The sequence below is a fragment of the Cetorhinus maximus genome, chromosome 28 (genome assembly GCF_964194155.1).
Source record: "Cetorhinus maximus chromosome 28, sCetMax3.hap1.1, whole genome shotgun sequence".
In the NCBI taxonomy this organism is placed as follows: Eukaryota; Metazoa; Chordata; class Chondrichthyes; order Lamniformes; family Cetorhinidae; genus Cetorhinus; species Cetorhinus maximus.
In genome coordinates this window covers 20,697,678-20,718,117 of record NC_135906.1, presented here as the reverse complement: position 1 = coordinate 20,718,117, position 20,440 = coordinate 20,697,678, and the positions used below count along the sequence as shown (strand labels likewise).

The window sequence follows — 20,440 nt, the reverse complement described above, 5'->3', positions numbered from 1 at the left end:
GTACAAACTATCATTGCATCTAACTGCCTCTTTAATAACTCCAGAGCTTCCGTCTCAAAAGAATGTTATTCGTGTGGGTGGAACAGAAAATTCATGGCAGGGTAGGAAGCCATTCAGCCTATTGTGTGTGCATTGGCAGAAATAGAGCTAACCAGCCTAATTCCACCGTTTAGCTCTTGATCCACAGCCCTATAGGTTACAGCACTTCAAGTGAATATCCAGGTGTTTCTTTTAAATGCATCCAGGGGTTCTGCCTCTCCCATTCTTTCAGGTAGACAGTTCCAGGCCCCCACCACCCTCAGTGTAAAATAACTTCTCGGTTCCTCCTCCAATCCTTCTACCAATTAACTTTAAACCTATGCCCCCGGTCCTTCTAATCCACTCTAAACCCTTTAATTTTATACACCTCGATTAAATCTCACCTCAACCGCCTCTATTCCAAAGAAAACAATTCCAGTCTATCTGATCTTTGCTCATAGCTAAAATTCCACATTCTTTGCAATATCCTTGTAAATCTCCTTTATACCTTCTCTACTACAACTCTATCCTTCCAGTAACAATGACCAGAACATCCAAACCCATGACCACTGCCATCTAGGGCAGCAGGCATTTGAGAACACCACCACCTGGGAGTTCCCTTCCAAGCCACTCAACATCCTGACTTGGAAATACAACACCGTTCCTTCACTGTCACTGGGTCAAAATCCTGGAACCTCCTAACAGCACTGTGGGTGTACCTACACCATGTGGGCTGCAGCGGTTCAAGAAGGCAGCTCACCACCACCTTCACAAGGGCAATTAGGAATGGGCAATAAATGCTGGCCCAGCCAGCGACACTTACGTCCCATGAACACATTTTTAAAAACTGTATACAGGACCCTTGACTGTTGATTAACGAGTGCTTTATACAATTCTAATGTATCCTCCCTGCTTTTATAACCTATGCCTCAGCTAATGATCTTACCCATTGTTGGTGCTATTTTAACAAAATGCCAAGTAACTAAAATTTACACTAATCCCCATTTAGCTGTTATTTCTGAATGAATCATAACCTTTTTGGACAGGAGGTTGGATAATTCCACTTAGTGAGCAGACGGAACCGCAGGGATCATGGTCAACTCATTTTGACCCCAAACAGCAGGTGCATGACTGTACTATCACGTGACAAATTATAGTGGTTTACATTGAGACAATATATGGGGTAAACTTTTGTATTGAAAAGAACTTGTTTTGCCATCCTGACTGAGAATTAAGCCCAAAAACATGGAGACAGTCTCTTGTATAATTGCCGCCAATGATCAGAATCACAGTGCAGGAGGCCATTCGGCCCATCGCGTCTGCACCGGCTCTCTGAGCATTTTTAAACTTAGTTCCGACCTCCTGCCTTTTCCCTGTAACCCTGCACATTGTTTCTATTTAAATAATCATCCAACGCCCTCTTGAACCTGCTTTCATCACACTTCCAGGCAGTGCATTCCAAACCCTAACTACTCACCGTGTGAAAGAGATTTTTCTCACCTCGCATTTGCTTCTTTTGCAAAACACTTTAAACCTGATGTGTTTCAGATGAGCAGTATTCATTTTAAAGCATGATGTGTATGGTATGCTTATTTCAAGCAGTGTCGCCAAAGTTCAATAGGTCGGACTCTTACTGGATCAGAAGGTTGAGGTCTCAAGATTGACTCCAGGACATGAGCACATAATGTAGGCTGGCACTTCTGTGAAGCGGAGGGGGTGCTGCATTGTTGGAAGTGCTGTTCTTCAGATGAGATATTAAACCAAGATCCAATGGCACTTTCCCCCCACACCCCCCTGCTAAAAGAGCAGGCACTTCTCATTGTCTTGACCAGCATTCATTCCTTAACCAGCCAAAATATAGATTAACTGGTCACTTATCTGACTTGCTGTCCACAAACTGACTGTGGCCAATTGCCGATAAAACAAATGGCTGCACTTCAAAAAGTAATCCATCAATCTCTAACTGCTTTAGGAAGCCTGCAAAACATGAAAAGCACTATATAAATGCATGGTCTATTTTTCTTAAACGTTCAAGTGTGCATGGCTGCACATTTAAAAAGAGCACGTTTTCAGGATCAAAACCAAATGCAAAGCTGTTTGAGTGAGTGAGTGAGTGGAATTTGGAGCACTTTTTCCTCTTCTTTTATATTTCCCTCTGCAATTCATCTTTAGAAAGACAAAACATAAGGAGACCTATCCCCAATTTGCTAACGCTCCAATCCAATCAATTAGTTTGTGCTTTGCAGGCAAATGTTAACATTCAGCATTTTTCCATGTTAACATTTCATTTATGTAGAGAAAAAAAATCAAAACAGCCCATGTGAAGAAAGCAACTTTCTAGACGTACGAGGAACTTCTCCTGACAAATGATGGGATCCTAAACGTCCCGTAGACCCTCCGTTAAGTCTCAGTCTTACTATTATCCTTTAATCTTTCTACAAAGGAATTACTGCTCTTCAGATGTACACAAAAGCATCTTGGGACATTGCTAAAAAATGCAAATAAGGTGTACACAAGAACTTTTGCCATACAAAGTGGGGAAAAAATAGTCAGGGTCCCCACTCCACAGTATCAACAAATGATCACTGGCACATCTGCTTTTCTTTGATGGACACACAGGGTTGCTGAATGCTGCTGCTCCTATTATTGAACACAGCTATCAAAACATATGAATGGATTCTACATGGGCAAGGTACTGGTGGACTGATCACTGCTCTCTGGACTGTTTCTCTGTCAAGAGCCCTTTGATGAGCAGATGCAATTTTAAAGGGTACCATATTAAAGTATGGCTGTATTCCTATACTTCCATCTGCAAAAAGCAATGTCAAAACTCTGCTAACCCCCATGCCAATATAGGGGAACGTTCAAAGTGAATCTAAAAATTGTAAGTTGGAAAGAGAAATGCATTACTAAAAGGAGTAAAATATCGATTTATTTCCCTTGCTGCCTGGGTGCCACTATAATGCCAAAATGGTCACTGCATTCACCCTCTTCAGAACAGAATGGCAAAAACTACTTTCTTGTGCATTTCTTCCCCAAGTTTTCTCCAGCACCCTACCCAAATGGCCATTCTTCATAGCAAGCGTCAGTGGATTACCCCACTTTGGAGGATATCACTGGTCTGGCCCTTCTATGAAATCTACACAGAGGCAATTTTTACTGGGGCCAAAGGGTTGAAATCAAATACGGGGAGCCTTCATTTCCTCCTCCTCCTCCTCCATTGACCAGGGACATTGAAACCGAATGTGCTGCACTTCTCAGTGTCCAGCTGAAACCTAACTTAGGACAGACCAAAGAACAAACAACTGCTTCAAAACAACAGATGGCAAACTCAAAGACATGTTGTGGAGAATCTCTTTAATATTTTGACTTAAAGCCAGACAAATCATAACCTTACATTTCCCCGTAACCTGTTGCTTTTTGCAGCTGAGTGCACATTCAGTGCACTTTGAGCTGTTGAAAAGAAAAGACACAAGCACACCAGTTGGGAAGGTCCTTAAGCAACATAAAGGAACAAAGTTATTCAGCATTCTCTCTTACCAGTAGCTCTGATCTTGACAATTATTTTTGAAGGTTGTTTCCAACAGTACACTGTGGAACGGTGAGTGGAAAAATGCATTTACATACAGAGCTGCTGACAAAAAGGCCAATACAGATGGTCCCAAGACCAACAGCACTGCTGTGAATCAAAGAGTTCAGTAGCCAAAGATTAGGGTGATCTAAAACATTCCCTACATGCTGAGGGCTTATGCATTTTTCTGAAGGAGGTGAAGAACACTGCTGTTAACTACAAACCAATTTGTTTAATGAACGCTATTACCACCGTAAGAGGTTAAACAGTTACACGACCAATCAGCTTTTGTATTAGTGTAATCCAATAACAATTCAAGCAATGCTGAATGAAGATTTGAATGATAATCTCTCCCACAATTTCTCTGCATTGGGAAAATAAACATTAACTTTGTCGAAATTAAGCCTGCGTTACTCCAATAAAATTCAAACAGTCTCTTTTAACACAATGCATAGCAGAAGCGCTACAACAGTGTAAAAGCAATACAGCTCAGTCGGGCACTAACCTGCATGACATCCTACATACTGAACCGACATTTGGGTCACCGTAAAGAGGCAGCATTATCTTAAACAATCGGTTTCTATAATTATGAAGATCAGTTCTTTCCCTTTGTCTAGAGTGCCTGCAAGCGCGTTGGACAATGGCTGAAGACAAAATTATTAAATACTGGGGAGAACAAGATATTTATTAGGATGTGAAAGGGGTGGTTTCCATGAGGGTCTTCAGCAGTGGCTGGGTTATTCACTTTGCAAAGACAAACCAAAAGGAGGCACTTTAAGCAGTACGGAGGATGATATGAATACCAGAATCCGTAAATACTGGGTTACTCATCTCTCCAATTTTCAGCGAGTACGTAGCTTCTTCAAATGGCCTCTGCATTTGGCCTGGAATGCAAAGCAAAGACAATAAAATAAGTGCATTACAGAATACATATCTGGTTTTTTCCAATTCCAGCAGTTGGTTTTTTTCTGTTAAAAAAGTACATATTCAACAAGCTCCAAGATCTGCAGAAATGTCCTTACTGGGTTGAAAAATATCACACCTTCTCTCAAATACAGGCAATTAAAACAGAGATGCTTGCTCAAGAGGCCAGAATTAGAGGAGCACAGACATCTCGGAGGGCTCTGAGGCAGGGAGAGATGATAAAGATGGGGGGGGGGGCGGTGTCCGAGGCCAAGGGGGGGGATTTGTAAACAAGGATGAAAACTTTCAAATAGGTGTGTTGCTTAACCGGAACCCAATATCGGTCAGCAAGCACAAGATGTGAGAACAAGACTTTGTGCAAGTAAGGACATGGGCAGCACAGTTTTTAGACAACTTCAAATTTAGGCAGGGTAGAATGTGGGAGGCCAGGTGAGCGTTGGAACAGTCAAGTCCAGAGGCAGCAAAGGCAGGGGTGAGGGTTTCGGCAGTGTGGAGGGTGAATAAGAAGATATTAGAGAGAGAGAAATAGACAGTCTTCAGCATTGGTGTAGAAATGTGGTGGAAGCTTGTCTCATGGTCAAGTATGACACTGAGATTGTGAACAGACTGGTCAAACTTAGTTGCCAGGTAGAGAGATCAAGTTGGCAGCTAGGAAACAGATGTAGTGGGGACCAAAGACAATGGCTTCACTCATCCTAATATATGACGGCAGGAAATTTCTGCTTATCCACCACTGGATGTCGGAGAAGTCTGATAATTTAACGACAGGGAGTAGCTGAGAGAGGTGGTGGTGAGCTGTTAACAATCATAGCAAGGAATACTAACTTTCCAGTTGTTCCCATGATGATCTATTAGTCACAGCCAGGCAGCATGTGGAGGGATTCAGAACACTGTAGGAAAGCACAGTGTGCGGGGTGGTTCAGAACACTAGGAAAGTACAGTGTGGGGAGTGATTCAGAACACTATTAAAGTACAGTGTGGGGAGGGATTCAGAACACTAGGAAAGTACAGTGTGGGGAAGGGTACAGAACACTAGGAAAGTAGTGTGGGGAGGGGTTCAGAACACTAGGAAAGTACAGTGTGGGGAAGGGTACAGAACACTAGGAAAGTACAGTGTGGGGAGGGGTTCAGAACACTAGGAAAGTACAGTGTGGGGAAGGGTACAGAACACTAGGAAAGTACAGTGTGGGGAAGGGTACAGAACACTAGGAAAGTACAGTGTGGGGAAGGGTACAGAACACTAGGAAAGTACAGTGTGGGGAGGGGTTCAGAACACTAGGAAAGTACAGTGTGGGGAGGGGTTCAGAACACTAGGAAAGTACAGTGTGGGGAAGGGTACAGAACACTAGGAAAGTACAGTGTGGGGAAGGGTACAGAACACTAGGAAAGTACAGTGTGGGGAGGGGTTCAGAACACTAGGAAAGTACAGTGTGGGGAAGGGTACAGAACACTAGGAAAGTACAGTGTGGGGAAGGGTACAGAACACTAGGAAAGTACAGTGTGGGGAAGGGTACAGAACACTAGGAAAGTACAGTGTGGGGAGGGGTTCAGAACACTAGGAAAGTGCAGTGTGGGGAGGGGTTCAGAACACTAGGAAAGTACAGTGTGGGGAAGGGTACAGAACACTAGGAAAGTACAGTGTGGGGAAGGGTACAGAACACTAGGAAAGTACAGTGTGGGGAAGGGTACAGAACACTAGGAAAGTACAGTGTGGGGAAGGGTACAGAACACTAGGAAAGTACAGTGTGGGGAAGGGTACAGAACACTAGGAAAGTACAGTGTGGGGAAGGGTACAGAACACTAGGAAAGTACAGTGTGGGGAGGGGTACAGAACACTAGGAAAGTACAGTGTGGGGAAGGGTACAGAACACTAGGAAAGTACAGTGTGGGGAAGGGTACAGAACACTAGGAAAGTACAGTGTGGGGAGGGGTACAGAACACTAGGAAAGTACAGTGTGGGGAAGGGTACAGAACACTAGGAAAGTACAGTGTGGGGAAGGGTACAGAACACTAGGAAAGTACAGTGTGGGGAAGGGTACAGAACACTAGGAAAGTACAGTGTGGGGAAGGGTACAGAACACTAGGAAAGTACAGTGTGGGGAGGGGTACAGAACACTAGGAAAGCACAGTGTGGGGAAGGGTACAGAACACTAGGAAAGTATAGTGTGGGGAAGGGTACAGAACACTAGGAAAGCACAGTGTGGGGAAGGGTACAGAACACTAGGAAAGTATAGTGTGGGGAAGGGTACAGAACACTAGGAAAGTACAGTGTGGGGAAGGGTACAGAACACTAGGAAAGTACAGTGTGGGGAAGGGTACAGAACACTAGGAAAGTACAGTGTGGGGAAGGGTACAGAACACTAGGAAAGTACAGTGTGGGGAGGGGTTCAGAACACTAGGAAAGTACAGTGTGGGGAAGGGTATAGAACACTAGGAAAGTACAGTGTGGGGAAGGGTATAGAACACTAGGAAAGTACAGTGTGGGGAGGGGTTCAGAACACTAGGAAAGTACAGTGTGGGGAAGGGTACAGAACACTAGGAAAGTACAGTGTGGGGAGTGATTCAGAACACTAGGAAAGTACAGTGTGGGGAGGGGTTCAGAACACTAGGAAAGTACAGTGTGGGGAGTGATTCAGAACACTAGGAAAGTACAGTGTGGGGAAGGGTACAGAACACTAGGAAAGTACAGTGTGGGGAAGGGTACAGAACACTAGGAAAGTATAGTGTGGGGAAGGGTACAGAACACTAGGAAAGCACAGTGTGGGGAAGGGTACAGAACACTAGGAAAGCACAGTGTGGGGAAGGGTACAGAACACTAGGAAAGCACAGTGTGGGGAAGGGTATAGAACACTAGGAAAGTACAGTGTGGGGAGGGATTCAGAACACTAGGAAAGTACAGTGTGGGGAGTGGTATAGAACACTAGGACAGTACAGTGTGGGGAGGGATTCAGAACACTAGGAAAGTACAGTGTGGGGAAGGGTACAGAACACTAGGAAAGCACAGTGTGGGGAAGGGTACAGAACACTAGGAAAGCACAGTGTGGGGAAGGGTACAGAACACTAGGAAAGCACAGTGTGGGGAGGGATTCAGAACACTAGGAAAGTACAGTGTGGGGAAGGGTACAGAACACTAGGAAAGTACAGTGTGGGGAAGGGTTCAGAACACTAGGAAAGTACAGTGTGGGGAAGGGTACAGAACACTAGGAAAGTACAGTGTGGGGAAGGGTACAGAACACTAGGAAAGTACAGTGTGGGGAGGGATTCAGAACACTAGGAAAGTACAGTGTGGGGAGTGATTCAGAACACTAGGAAAGTACAGTGTGGGGAGGGATTCAGAACACTAGGAAAGTACAGTGTGGGGAAGGGTTCAGAACACTAGGAAAGTACAGTGTGGGGAAGGGTTCAGAACACTAGGAAAGTACAGTGTGGGGAGGGATTCAGAACACTAGGAAAGTACAGTGTGGGGAGTGATTCAGAACACTAGGAAAGTACAGTGTGGGGAGGGATTCAGAACACTAGGAAAGTACAGTGTGGGGAGGGATTCAGAACACTAGGAAAGTACAGTGTAGGGAAGGGTTCAGAACACTGTAGGAGACAAAAAAAAAACAAAAATTACTGGAAAAACTCAGCAGGTCTGACAGCACCTGTGGAGAGAAAAACAGGATTAATGTTTCAAGTCCAGATGGCTCTTTTTCGGAACTAAAGAGTAGAAGAAATGTGGTGAAATATATACTGTTTAAGGAGGGGGGACAGGTGAAGCTGGATAGAAGGTCAGTGATAGGTGGAGGCAGAGATTGCAAAAGATGTCATGGACAAAAAGTCGAAGGGGTGTTGACGGTGATGATACTGACTAAGCTAATGGTGACATTAAGAGTGGAAAGCAGGATGAGCAAGTGACAGATGACCCTAGTGGGGGTGGGGTGGGGGGAGGGGACGGTGTGGGAAAAAAGATCAAAATAGGTTAAAAGGTGGAGACAAAACAATGAATGGAAATACATTTTAAAAATAGTAATAGAAATAGGTGGGAAAAAATGTATATATAAAAATTTTAAAATAAATATTTGAAAAAGGGGGATCGGAAAGGGGGTGGGGATGGAGGAGAGAGTTCATGATCTAAAATTGTTGAACTCAATATTCAGTCCGGAAGGCTGTAAAGTGCCTGGTCGGAAGATGAGGTGCTGTTCCTCCAGTTTGCGTTGAGCTTCACTGGAACATTGCAGCAGGCCAAGGACGGACATGTGGGCATGAGAGCAGGGTGGGGTGTTGAAATGGCAAGCGACAGGGAGGTCTGGGCCATGCTTGCGGACAGACCGAAGGTGTTCCACAAAGCGGTCACCCAGTCTGCGTTTGGTTTCTCAAATGTAGAGGAAACCGCATTGGGAGCAGCGAATGCAGTGGACTAAATTGAGGGAAGTGCAAGTGAAATGCTGCTTCACTTGAAAGGAATGTTTGGGCCCTTGCGCAGTGAGGAGGGGGGAAGTAAAGGGGCAGGTGTTGCACCTTCTGCGGTTGCATGGAAGGTGCCGTGGGAGGGAGTTGAGGTGTTGGGGGTGATGGAGGAGTGGACCAGGGTGTCCCGGAGGGAACGGTCCCTACGGAATGCCGACAGCGGGGGTGAAAGGAATATGTGTTTGGTGGTGGCATCATGCTGGAGTTGGCGGAAATGGCGGAGGATGATCCTTTGAATGCGGAGGCTGGTGGGGTGAAAAGTGAGGACAAAGGGGACATGATCATGGTTCTGGGAGGGAGAGGAGGCTGAGGGTCAATGGAAACTGTTGCAAGAATCAAGAAGCTTCACAAGAGGGAAGAAAGCTGGCAGCAAGAAAGTAGCAATCCTATACATCTAGATTAAATAGCCCATTTATTCCACAACAGTGCCAATTTTCCTTTTACTGCTACTTACTTATTAAGAAAAGGCAGCAGGCAGTTTGCTATAAATTCAGTGATACATAATGTAATCACCACGTGTCACATTACTAATACTGGAATCCACAAGGGGTTTTGACTATTGAAGACAGGAGGCTGATGACTGCTAAGCACATGCAATCAAATTTGAAAAACATGTACTTGATATTACTGAATTAGAATCTGGTGTTATTGGATTTATTACAATAGTCACACTGGCAGAACACAGAGCACTTAACACTGGCGTCTGTTCAATATCATACTTCAAAAATAATCACACAGGTTGGTAAAATCAGTGGTGAATAGGTCACTTCTTACCTTTGCCAAAGTAGCCCAGATCTCCCCCTTCTTTTGCAGAGCTGCAATCACTATATTTGGATGCTAAGTGTTCAAATGTTGCATCTCCAGATTTGATCATTTGGATATACTCTGAACAAAGATACAAGGTTAACAGAATAGGCTCACAAATGGCGACAATTTTTTTCTGTATTCGGACTTTACAAGATGTTTTTGAAGCAGTTAACAGCATGAAGACAACTTTTAAAACATTTTTTAAAAATCACTTTCCCTCCACTTCCAACAAAGCCAGCTGTCAGTTACACGCCACCTTTGGACTAATTAAGGCGAGGGGGGAAAATTAGCTTTTAATCCGTATACAACTTTGATTCCAAAGTATCACTGACTCCACATGACTGCATCAAAAAAGGTTGAAAAATAGAAATATTGAAGCATATGGAAGGCACTCAAGATAGGAGTAGACCAGGCAGCTCATTAGGAAAGATGGATCAGCAGCCTTGAGAATTATTTCACATCGTATCCCCATCTCTACCTCTCAGGCTTCAGTCACTGATGTTTGTTTTAAATCCAGGCCCATAGTGCAGGACATCAGTAGTAAACTCATAAGCAGTAGTGCTTAGTTACTCCATCAGTAATACTAATGCTAGTACGGAGACATATGAAGACTTCAGTGGAGGCAAATCTCTAATGGTTCTTCATTGGTTAACAGCACTCCCGTATTAGTTCACACCTTTCCAACATCTACCACACAATATAATAAAGTCCTTGAAATTGAAAGTGTCAAGACCGTATGCTACAGCTCTTCCAGATAGCATGGAGGTAACAACTTGGCATGTGGAAAATCCATACAGCACTTCATATTGTACCAGTCCCCACACACACCTACATATTTGTGCCATATGTGATCCAAACACTTAATTTTCATCAGCCCATTAAAAAAACGGTTTAATCTTAAAATAAGTCATCGCCCAAGTGTTCCAACTTTTAACAGAATTTCTGGAAACAGGCAGCAATTGGGAGGAGAAGTTATGACTAAAGATAGTCTTTAGTCCTGACTAGAAATACAGAAATGTCTTTTCCCCACCTATTCCAGCACCAACCTGTGTGTTAGGAAATAGAGATAGTTTAAGTTTTATCGGTATTTATGGGTGTTAGGAGTGAGTTTTAGCTTTAAAGTTTAAGTCTGATTTGTATTTCTGTGTCTGTGTTAAGAAAGGTCAAATGGAGTTTTAGTTTCACTTTAGAAAGGTGCCTGCGTTTCTAATGAGGAGTTTTACGATCCCTAAAGAGAAAATAAACATACAATGCGAATCACAGCAGGTTTGAACCCCAATGCTTCAGCCTAAATCTTTATAGCAAACTGCTCACCTCGCTTGCACCACCATGATTTTTGGGGAGTGGGGTGTGGGGTGCTGCAAGCAGATTCCAAGAACTTAACAGGGGAGAGAAGAATATCAGAGGATCAATTATCCCCAAGAGCTTGTACTACACGTAACAGCAGCATGCTTAGGCATAGGCTCTCTCAGCCAGCTAGGGTTAAGGTACGGGAAGAACCCAAAGGGGAGGTTCACATCCAATTGGTACTAATATTATACAAGCGTCATTTGTACAACTTTCTGCACAAGTCAATGTAATACCTTCCCTAATTTAATTAAAATCTAAGTTTCAAATCAGTTTAATACTTTTTTTCCTTTATTCTTTCATGGGGTGTGGGTGTCACTGGCAAGGTCAGCATTTATTGCACATCCCTAATTGCCCTTGAACTGAGTGGCTCGCTAGGCCATTTCAGAGGGCAGTTAAGAGTCAACCACATTGCTGTGAGTCTGGAGTCACAACTAGGCCAGACCAGGGAAGGACAGCAGATTTAGAAACATAAAAAATAGGAGGTGGTGGTCATTCGGCCCTTCGAGCTATCTATTTAAATATATTCAGTGACTTGGCCTCCACAGCCCTCTGTGGTAGAGAATTCCAGCTTCACCACCCTGAGTGAAGAAGTTCCCCTCACCTCAGTTGAATAGCCCACCCCATATCCTGAGACTGCGACCCTTGCTCTACAGCTACTACCACCCCCCACCTCCTCCCCACATCAGCCAGGAGAAACATCATCCCTGCACCCGGTCTGTCCAGTCCTGTCAGAATTTTATACATTTTAATGAGATCCCCTCTCATTCTTCTAAACTCCAGCCTAGTCGACCCAATCGCTCCTCATACAACAATCCTGCCATCCTAGAATTAGTCTGGTGAACATTTGCTGCACTCCCTCTTTGGCAAGTATATCCTTTCTTAGGTAAGGAGACCAAAATTGCATACAATACTCCAGGTGTGGTCTCACCAAGGCCCTGCAGTAAGACATCCTTGCTTTTATACTCAAATCTTCTTGCAATGAAGGCCAACATACCATTTGCCTTCCTAACTGCTTCTGCACCTGCATGCTTGCTATTCTGGTTTTCCTACCAAAGTGGAAAACTTCACACTTATCCACGTTATACTGCATCTGCCATGTATTTGCCCACTCAATTTATCTAAATCGCCTTGAAGCCTCTTCACACTCTCCTCATCACTCACATTCCTACCTAGTTTCATGTCGTCAGCAAGCTTTGAAATATTACATTTGGTTCCCTCATCCAAATCATTGATATATATTGTGAATAGCTGGGGCCCAAGCACTGATCCCTGCGGTACCCCACTAGTCACTGCCTGCCACACCAAAAAAAGACCCATTTCATCCTTTTCTCTGTCTCTTGTCTGTCAACCAATTCTCAATCCATGCCAATATTTTATCCCTAATCCCATGTGCTTTAATTTTGCACAGTAACCTCTTAAGTGAGACTTTATCAAACATATTTTGAAAATCTAAATACACCACACCCACTGGTTCTCCCTTATCTATTCTGCTAGTTACATCCTCAAAAATCTCCAGGAGGTTTGTCAAACATGATTTCCCTTTCATAAATCCATGTTGACTTTGGCTAATCCCGCTGATATTTTCTAAGTATTCTGTTATCATGCCGTGTCCCCTGATTACTGGGCCTCTGATTACTCACCCAGTGACATTACCACTATGTTGCCACAACAATCTCCTTTTGATATAAAGCCATTATAAAAATATAGACCCGCTGAACCAAATGTTACCTTGAGAATTAAGAAAAAGGTTTGTTCTCCTCTTCCCCACCCACATGACACTTTAACCAAGGAGCAGTCAACAGCACAAGCAAAAAGGGTTTGTGCTTTTAGTGAGGTGTGTGTTTGTCATCAGCTTACCGTTTAATGTCTCTAGCGCCTCCTCTTTGCTCCGTGTGATCTCCTCCTGTCTCCAGGAAGAAGGACGGCGTGACTGGTTGTGCTTCACTAACAGGTGGGAACAGCGAACTTTGTCAGGTTCAACAGAATTGTAACTTCCACCTGCTTTTGGGCGCTCCCATTGACTCCGATTAGTTATATGATTGAAGAAGTAAATACGACCTACAAAAGAGACACCAAGTGAAGTCAGAGGCATTAATGTACACAAACCAATCAGGACCACATCTTTAGAATCTCACTCAAATGGCTTTTCCTTCCTCCTCCTCCTCCTCTCCATAACCTTTCTCCCCATTTCTCTGAAAGTCTAAGATGCAGATCCATGGACACTGACAATCAGCTTGTGTTTCTATTACATCTTTCACAAACCCGGATATCCCAAAACCTTTGACAATCAATTAAGCACCTTCAAAACGTAGTCACTGTTGTAATGTAAGAATTGCGAAAGCGAGGTCCCAAATTAGCAAGGTTGTGACTGGATTTTTTTTCTTAAAGAGAGATGTAGGCTGAGAGATAAATATTAGCCAGGACACTGGGGAGAACGCCCCTGTTGTTCTTAGAATTAACAGTCACATGGGAGGGCAGACGGAGCCTCATTTTAATATCTCATCAAAAAGACAGCATCTCCAACAGTGCAGCACTTGCTAACTGGTGTGAGTCAGCCTAGATGATATAGCCAAATCCCTATGATGGAGCTTGTGCCCACAAGTTTGCTGTGATAAAGAGTGTGTTACCACTGAGCCCAGGCGGACACCCAAGAACAGGGTGCCCTAAGTGACTGCTGGAAAGCTGTTGAGCAGTATTGGACTTTCATTCCATCATTTGCCATATGTACCTTCAGCAGGGTTCATTGAATAATGAGCAGCCCAGGGACAGAGAGCCCTTGTGGCATTCACACCTCCCATTACCACCTAAATTATTCTAAAATATATAAAAACATTTAAAAATAACAAACTATATATTATAAAAAAGCCTGCAGAAAAAAATTGAATTGTAGGGACTAAGAACACGATCAGAACATTTTCCATGGTCCAACCTGATGTATCAATGGGGAGATTTATATGGCATTCATATCAGCATAAATTATCAGTCAAACCTAACTGCTGTTGACAATCATAGCAGTTCTAATTTTAAATACACAGTGTTTGTCACCTATTTGGCACCAGCTTAAACTGTTTTTGGTGGTCTTGGAGGTTGGTGGCTGATCTGAGTGTGCCCCTCTCCTATGTAAACAGTGCCGCCTCTGTACAGATCAACTGCAAACTTAATCCTGGCAACCAGCACCTGCGCAGACAGGCTGCCACTATTTGACCACTGTTCAAGCTCAAAATACTGCCATCTTGACATTAGTAAATGAAGGATTCCAGGACGGATTAGTTTCAATTCATAAGGATTCTGTGCTACACTGCTCTTATTCATTAGACTTTATTTTCTCTCCACAGGAAAGCTTTGCTGTGTTATTTATATTTAACAGTTCCAATTATTAGAACATTTCAGCTACAGCACAAAAAACCTTTCAATTAAATAGCTGGCGACACTTTCATTATCAACTTGTAGTATGGCCAAGGCACTAAGAATTTTCAAAGGAAGACGCCTCTATTCTGAAATCTTCTTTGTCTTTCTGAGCACTAGTCTGCAAGTAAAGCAAAGAGATGACTAAGGTCTGAACCTAATCAAGTCAAGTATTATTCAGCTAGGCTTTGTTTGCCTAAGTTGTTTACATGCAGAAGTTTCTGGTGCATCACTGCAGGAAGCAAACTGAAGTGAGAGAGCTGTGATTAACTGTGAAGACTAGATTGAACATTGAAAGAAAGCATATATCCAGGTGGCACACTACATTCAGCTCCCCCATTTTTCCATACCACCATACTATCTGATCCTTCCAGGTCACTGGGCTGGTGATCCAGAGAACCAGGGTGATGCTTTGGGGACCCGCCACGGCAGATGATGGAATTTGAATTCAATAAAAATCTGGAATTAAAAGTCTAAAGATGACCATGAAACCATTGTCGATTGTTGTAAAAACCCATCTGGTTCACTAACGTCCTTTATGGAAGGAAATCCGTTGTCTTCACCTGGTCTGGCCTACATGTGACTCCAGGCCCACAGCAATGTGGTTGACTCTTAAATGCCCTCTGAAATGGCCTAGCAAGACACTCAGCTGTAGAAGGCAGCTCACCACCACCTTCTCAAGGACAACTAGGGATGGGCAATAAATGCTGGCCTAGCCAGCGAAGCCCACACCCCATGAATAAATAAAAAAAAAAGTTGGTGCTAATAGGGACCCCATGAGATTGATTTTTCACAAAGCTTTTCAACGTGGACTCTCGTGTAGGTGTTTTGCTGAATGGAGCCAATTTTCTGGTAAGGTACTATTTTAGAACAGAAGGTGTAAAGTTAAGCACAGCATGTGTTACACTACTCTGCTGATTTAGTCCCGCTATTGCGTCATTCAAATTTATTGCAAGATTTAAAATTAAGTGTCAACAATACAACCTGCCATCATATGGTGTTTTTCTACAACTTTGGACTGATCATGGGCATATAATTTTATTTACTGTTTACAGTGCACATTCTCAAAAACATAATGGAAATTTTCACATCCTGCAGTTGGTTTCCCCATGAATAAATCAGTCTGGTTTGCACTTTCTCAATTCCTTGCATGAAGTAAATGTGTGTTAAAAGGGACAAATATCCAATGGTTATTTACTCATTCATGGGATGTGAGCATCCCAGGCTAGGCCAGCATTTGTTGCCCATTCCTAATTGCCCTTGAGGTAGTGGTGGTGGTTAACCATTGCAGTCCAAGCGGTGTAGATACACCTGTGCTGTTAGTGATGGAGTTGCAGCATTTCAGTTTTTAAGCTAGATTTACACAATTCCTCTCTTTTAATGTACACTAGATTGCACTAGGTTTCCACTTACTCAAAATGCACAAGGCAACAAACTGGCACCAATGGACACCTCTGGATAAGAGGCACAAGGTAAGAAAGAGGCATCCGCCCTCACGCCTTCTGCTCCCTCCCAGAAACATGATAGGGTCCCCCTTGTCCTCACTTATCACCCCACCAGCCTCCGCATTCAAAGGATCATCCTCCGCCATTTCTGCCAACTCCAGCATGATGCCACCACCAAACACATCTTCCCTTCACCCCCCCTGGTGGCATTCTGTAGGGATCGTTCCCTCCGTGACACCCTGGTCCACCCCTCCAACCCCCTACACCTCAACACCCTCCCATGGTACCTTCCCATGCAAACGCAGAAGATGCAACACCTGCCCCTTCACTTCCTCTCTCCTCACCGTCCAAGGGCCCAAACACTCCTTTCAAGTGAAGCAGCATTTCACTTGCACTTCCCTCAACTTAGTCTACTGCATTAGTTGCTCCCAATGCGGTTTCCTCTACATTGGAGAGACCAAACGCAGACTGGGTGACCGCTTTGCAGAACACCTTCGGTCTGTCCGTAAGCATGACCCAGACCTCCCTGTCGCTTGCCATTTCAACACTCCACCCTGCTCTCATGCCCACATGTCCGTCCTTGGCCTCCTGCATTGTTCCAGTGAAGCTCAACACAAACTGGAGGAACAGCACCTCATCTTCCGACTAGGCACTTTACAGCCTTCCGGACTGAATATGGAGTTCAACAATTTTAGATCTTGAACTCTCTCCTCCATCCCCACCCCCTTCCCATTTCTTCCTCCTCCTTCTTGTTTTTTCCAATAATTTATATAGATTTTTCTTTTCCCACCTATTTCCATTATTTTTAAATGTATTTCCACCCATTGTTTATTTCTACCTTTTAGTATCCCCCCACCTCCACTAGAGCTATCTGTACCTTATCTGTCCTGTCTTCTACTCTTAATTAGTACATTCCTTTAGATAATATCACTACCTTCAACACCTCTTTGTTCTTTTGTCTGTGACAGCTTTTGGTTATTTCCACCTATCTCTGGCTGCTTGTCCCAACAAACCCCCCCCTTAAACCAGCTTATATTTCACCCCTTTCCTATTTTTACTTAGTTCTGTTGAAGGGTCATGAGGACTCGAAACGTCAACTATGCTCTTCCCCGCTGATGCTGCCAGACCTGCTGAGTTTTTCTAGGTATTTCTGCTTCTGTTTTTGTTAAGAAAATATAAACAGCTGAGAAAACACAAGGGAACTGAAATTCACACAAGAGGTCTATATACTGATGAATACAATGAAATTATCTCACTATGCTCATTACCATGCAATCTGTAGCAACCCAGGACAGTCTTAGAGGGCAGGGTATCAATATATCAAAGTGTTTTTGCCCAAGTCATGTGTAAATATGCATAAATTTCAAAACCAACTATACAGTCCTCGTTCTGTTGAGGAATCATACGAACTCGAGACGTTGACTGTGTTCCTTTCCGCAGATGCTGTCGGACCTGCTGAGTTTTTCCAGGTATTTTTATTTTTGTTTTGGATTTCCAGCATCCACAGTTTTTTGCTTTTATACAGTCCTCGGCCAGGTTTATAACAAAAAGTCCATTAACAAATGAGACACGGTTCCCTTGTGTTTTCTCAACTTTTCACATTTGCTTACCCTGTGCCTCTTATCCACAAGTGTCCGTTGGTGCCAGTTTGTTGTTGTCTTATGCATTTTGAGTAAGCGGAAACGTCTTCAGACTTCTTGTATCACAATGATACAAAACATACGCTTTGCACCAAGTTACAGTGCATCATGTCAAACAATTAAAATATCTGACATGCTCGGCATAGCAAAGCTACCGGATCTCAATTCTAGCTTCCAGGTTGCAACTGAGGCCACATTAATGGGATAATCTCTGCACTACGAAGTTGGCTATGTAATAACCCAACATGCTTGACCTGGAGCCTATTATAATAATTGCAGAGAGTTCCATGCACAACCCAGATCCACAGCCACTCTTATTGGTTCTCAAAAGTAGCAGGGTTGTGTTCATGCAGCACAAAGAAAGGGAAAGCTTATTCCCAACGTGAAGAATCTTCACTATTTTAGGTACCCATACAATGCAATTTTAAAATTACACTCTGGGCAGAGCAAATGGTACTGTTTTTTCTTATTCATTCATGGGATGTGGACGCCACTGGCTAGGCCAGCATTCATTGCCCATCCCTAAATGCTCTCTGAACAAGGGCAATTAAGAGCCAAACACATTGCTATAGGTCTGGAGTCACCTGTCAGCCAGACCAGGTAAGAACGGCAGATTTCCTTCCCTAAAGGACATTAGTGAACCAGATGGGTTTTTACAACAATTGACAATGGTTTCATGGTCATCATTAGGCTTTTAATTCCAGATATTTTATTGAATTCAAATTTCACCATCTGCAGTGGTGGGATTCGAACCTGGGTCCCCAAAGCATTGCCCTGGGTCTCTGGATTACTAGTCCAGCGACAATACCACTGCACATCGCCTCCTCCTACTTCTCTTGACTCTAACAGCTGAAGACACGTCTAAACTGCAGTCCAAGGGTAGATATACCAATGAAGAGACAAACAGATAGGTGACCCATTTACAATTCTCTAGTGGCTGTCAAATGTAAAATACAAGGCTGGAGAGAGGGATTCAAAGTAATTTGGTTGAATAGCCAAAAAGCTTAGAGGACTGGAGTTACATTCCGCAAGGCAAATGCTCTGATTGAATATCTCATGCAATATTAAACCAATGAATTCACAATGCAAAACCCTTGCCTCGCCATCCATCATTTACAGTTGTTAGGGGTGTTAAAATTATTAAAGATTTTGAATTCAAGCTAGATTCTAACGGCAATGTGCTGTTGTGTTAATAAAAGTAGAAAATGCTGGGAAACACTCAGGTCAGACGAGACCCCCGTGGTGAGAGATTTAATGTTTCAGGTCAACGCCTTCCAACGAAAGATCGTCGACCTGAAGCATTAACTGTGTTTTGTATGATCTCCAGAACAATTATTTCAAGGACTGGTAAATGTCATTCAGCAAATCATCAATAGCACTAACATTTTTTTAATCTAAAATGAACGTCAAAGTGCAGCCTCACTAACTATGCTTGGCACCTCCAGTCTTGAGCTATGGTATATGTATTTAAGACCATAAGACATCGGAGCAGAAATTAGGCCATTCAGCCCATCGAGCCTGCTCCGCCGTTCAATCATGGCTGATAAGTTTCTCAACCCTATTCTCCCACCTTCTCCCCGTAACCTTGGATCCCCTTACCAATCAAGAACCTATCTATCTCGGTCTTAAATACACTCAATGACCTGGCCTCCACAGCTTTCTGTGGCAATGAATTCCATAGATTCACCACTCTCTGGCTAAAGAAGTTTCTCCTCATCTCTGTTCTAAAAGGTCTTCCCTTTACTCTGAGGCTGTGCCCTCGGGTCCTAGTCTCTCCTACTAATGGAAACATCTTCCCCACGTCCACTCTTCCAGGCCTTTCAGTATTCTGTAAGTTTCAATCAGATCCCCCCCCTCATCCTTCTAAACTCCATCGAGTATAGACCCAGAATCCTCAAACGTTCCTCATATGTTAAGCCTTCCATTCGTGGGATCATTCTCGTGAACCTCCTCTGGACCCTCTCCAGGGCCAGCACATCCTTCCTGAGATACGTGGCCCAAAATTGCTCATAATATTCTAAATGTGGTCTGACCAGAGCCTTATAAAGCCTCAGCAGCACATCCCTGCTTTTATATTCTAGTCCTCTTGAAATAAATGCCAACATTGCATTTGCCTTCCTAACTACTGACTCAACCTGCAAGTTAACCTTAAGAGAATCCTGGACTAGGACTCCCAAGTCCCTTTGCACTCCAGATTTCTGAATTCTCTCCCCATTCAGAAAATAGTCTATGCCTCTATCCTTCCTACCAAAGTGCATGACCTCACACTTCCCCACGTTGTATTCCATTCTGCCACTTCTTTGCCCATTCTCCTAACCTGTCCAAATCCCTCTGCAGCCTCCCCGCCTCCTCAATACTACCTGTCCCTCCACCTATCTTTGTATCATCTGCAAACTTAGCCAGGATGCCCTCAGTTCCTTCATCTAGATCATTAATGTATAATGTATTTAGCAAGGTCACTTTATTTGGAATAATTTCATGGCTTGCAGGAACTTAAGACACCTATCCTCATTTGGGAATCAGAAAAATAACAGGGAATGTAGAGTGGATGAGTTGGATAAGTTAGTCACACAGGCCAGGAAGTTCCAGCTCTGATTGCTGTTAACTGATCTCAATGTGGCAGTGGGGATGCTCATACCAGCCTCAAGGGCCCCAGGTACAGATCTGTTCCTTCCACTCTGAAATACTATTCAGTGACACCTGCTGGAAAAGACAGGCAGGTGAACTTCAGGTAAGGACAGGGTTGGTCGCAGCTGTGATGCCTCACAGGTTAAACATTTTACAGCAGTTTACAATTCGCACAGTGGTAGGTAAGGTGTAGCAAAGATGTG

General features: G+C 43.5%; 1 protein-coding gene across 1 annotated transcript in view; it reads right to left on the bottom strand.

Annotated features, from left to right (window-relative positions):
• Window positions 1–3,358: 3,358 nt before the first annotated feature.
• Window positions 3,359–20,440, bottom strand: part of pin1 (peptidylprolyl cis/trans isomerase, NIMA-interacting 1) — an 18,930-nt gene continuing 1,848 nt past the window's right edge. The window contains exons 2-4 of the mRNA XM_078531387.1: window positions 12,977–13,177; window positions 9,737–9,847; window positions 3,359–4,473 (exon numbers count right to left, since the gene is read on the bottom strand). Of these exons, the coding sequence (XP_078387513.1) occupies window positions 4,364–4,473; window positions 9,737–9,847; window positions 12,977–13,177 (422 nt within the window). The 3' untranslated portion in view covers window positions 3,359–4,363. The remainder of the gene's footprint in view (window positions 4,474–9,736; window positions 9,848–12,976; window positions 13,178–20,440) is intronic.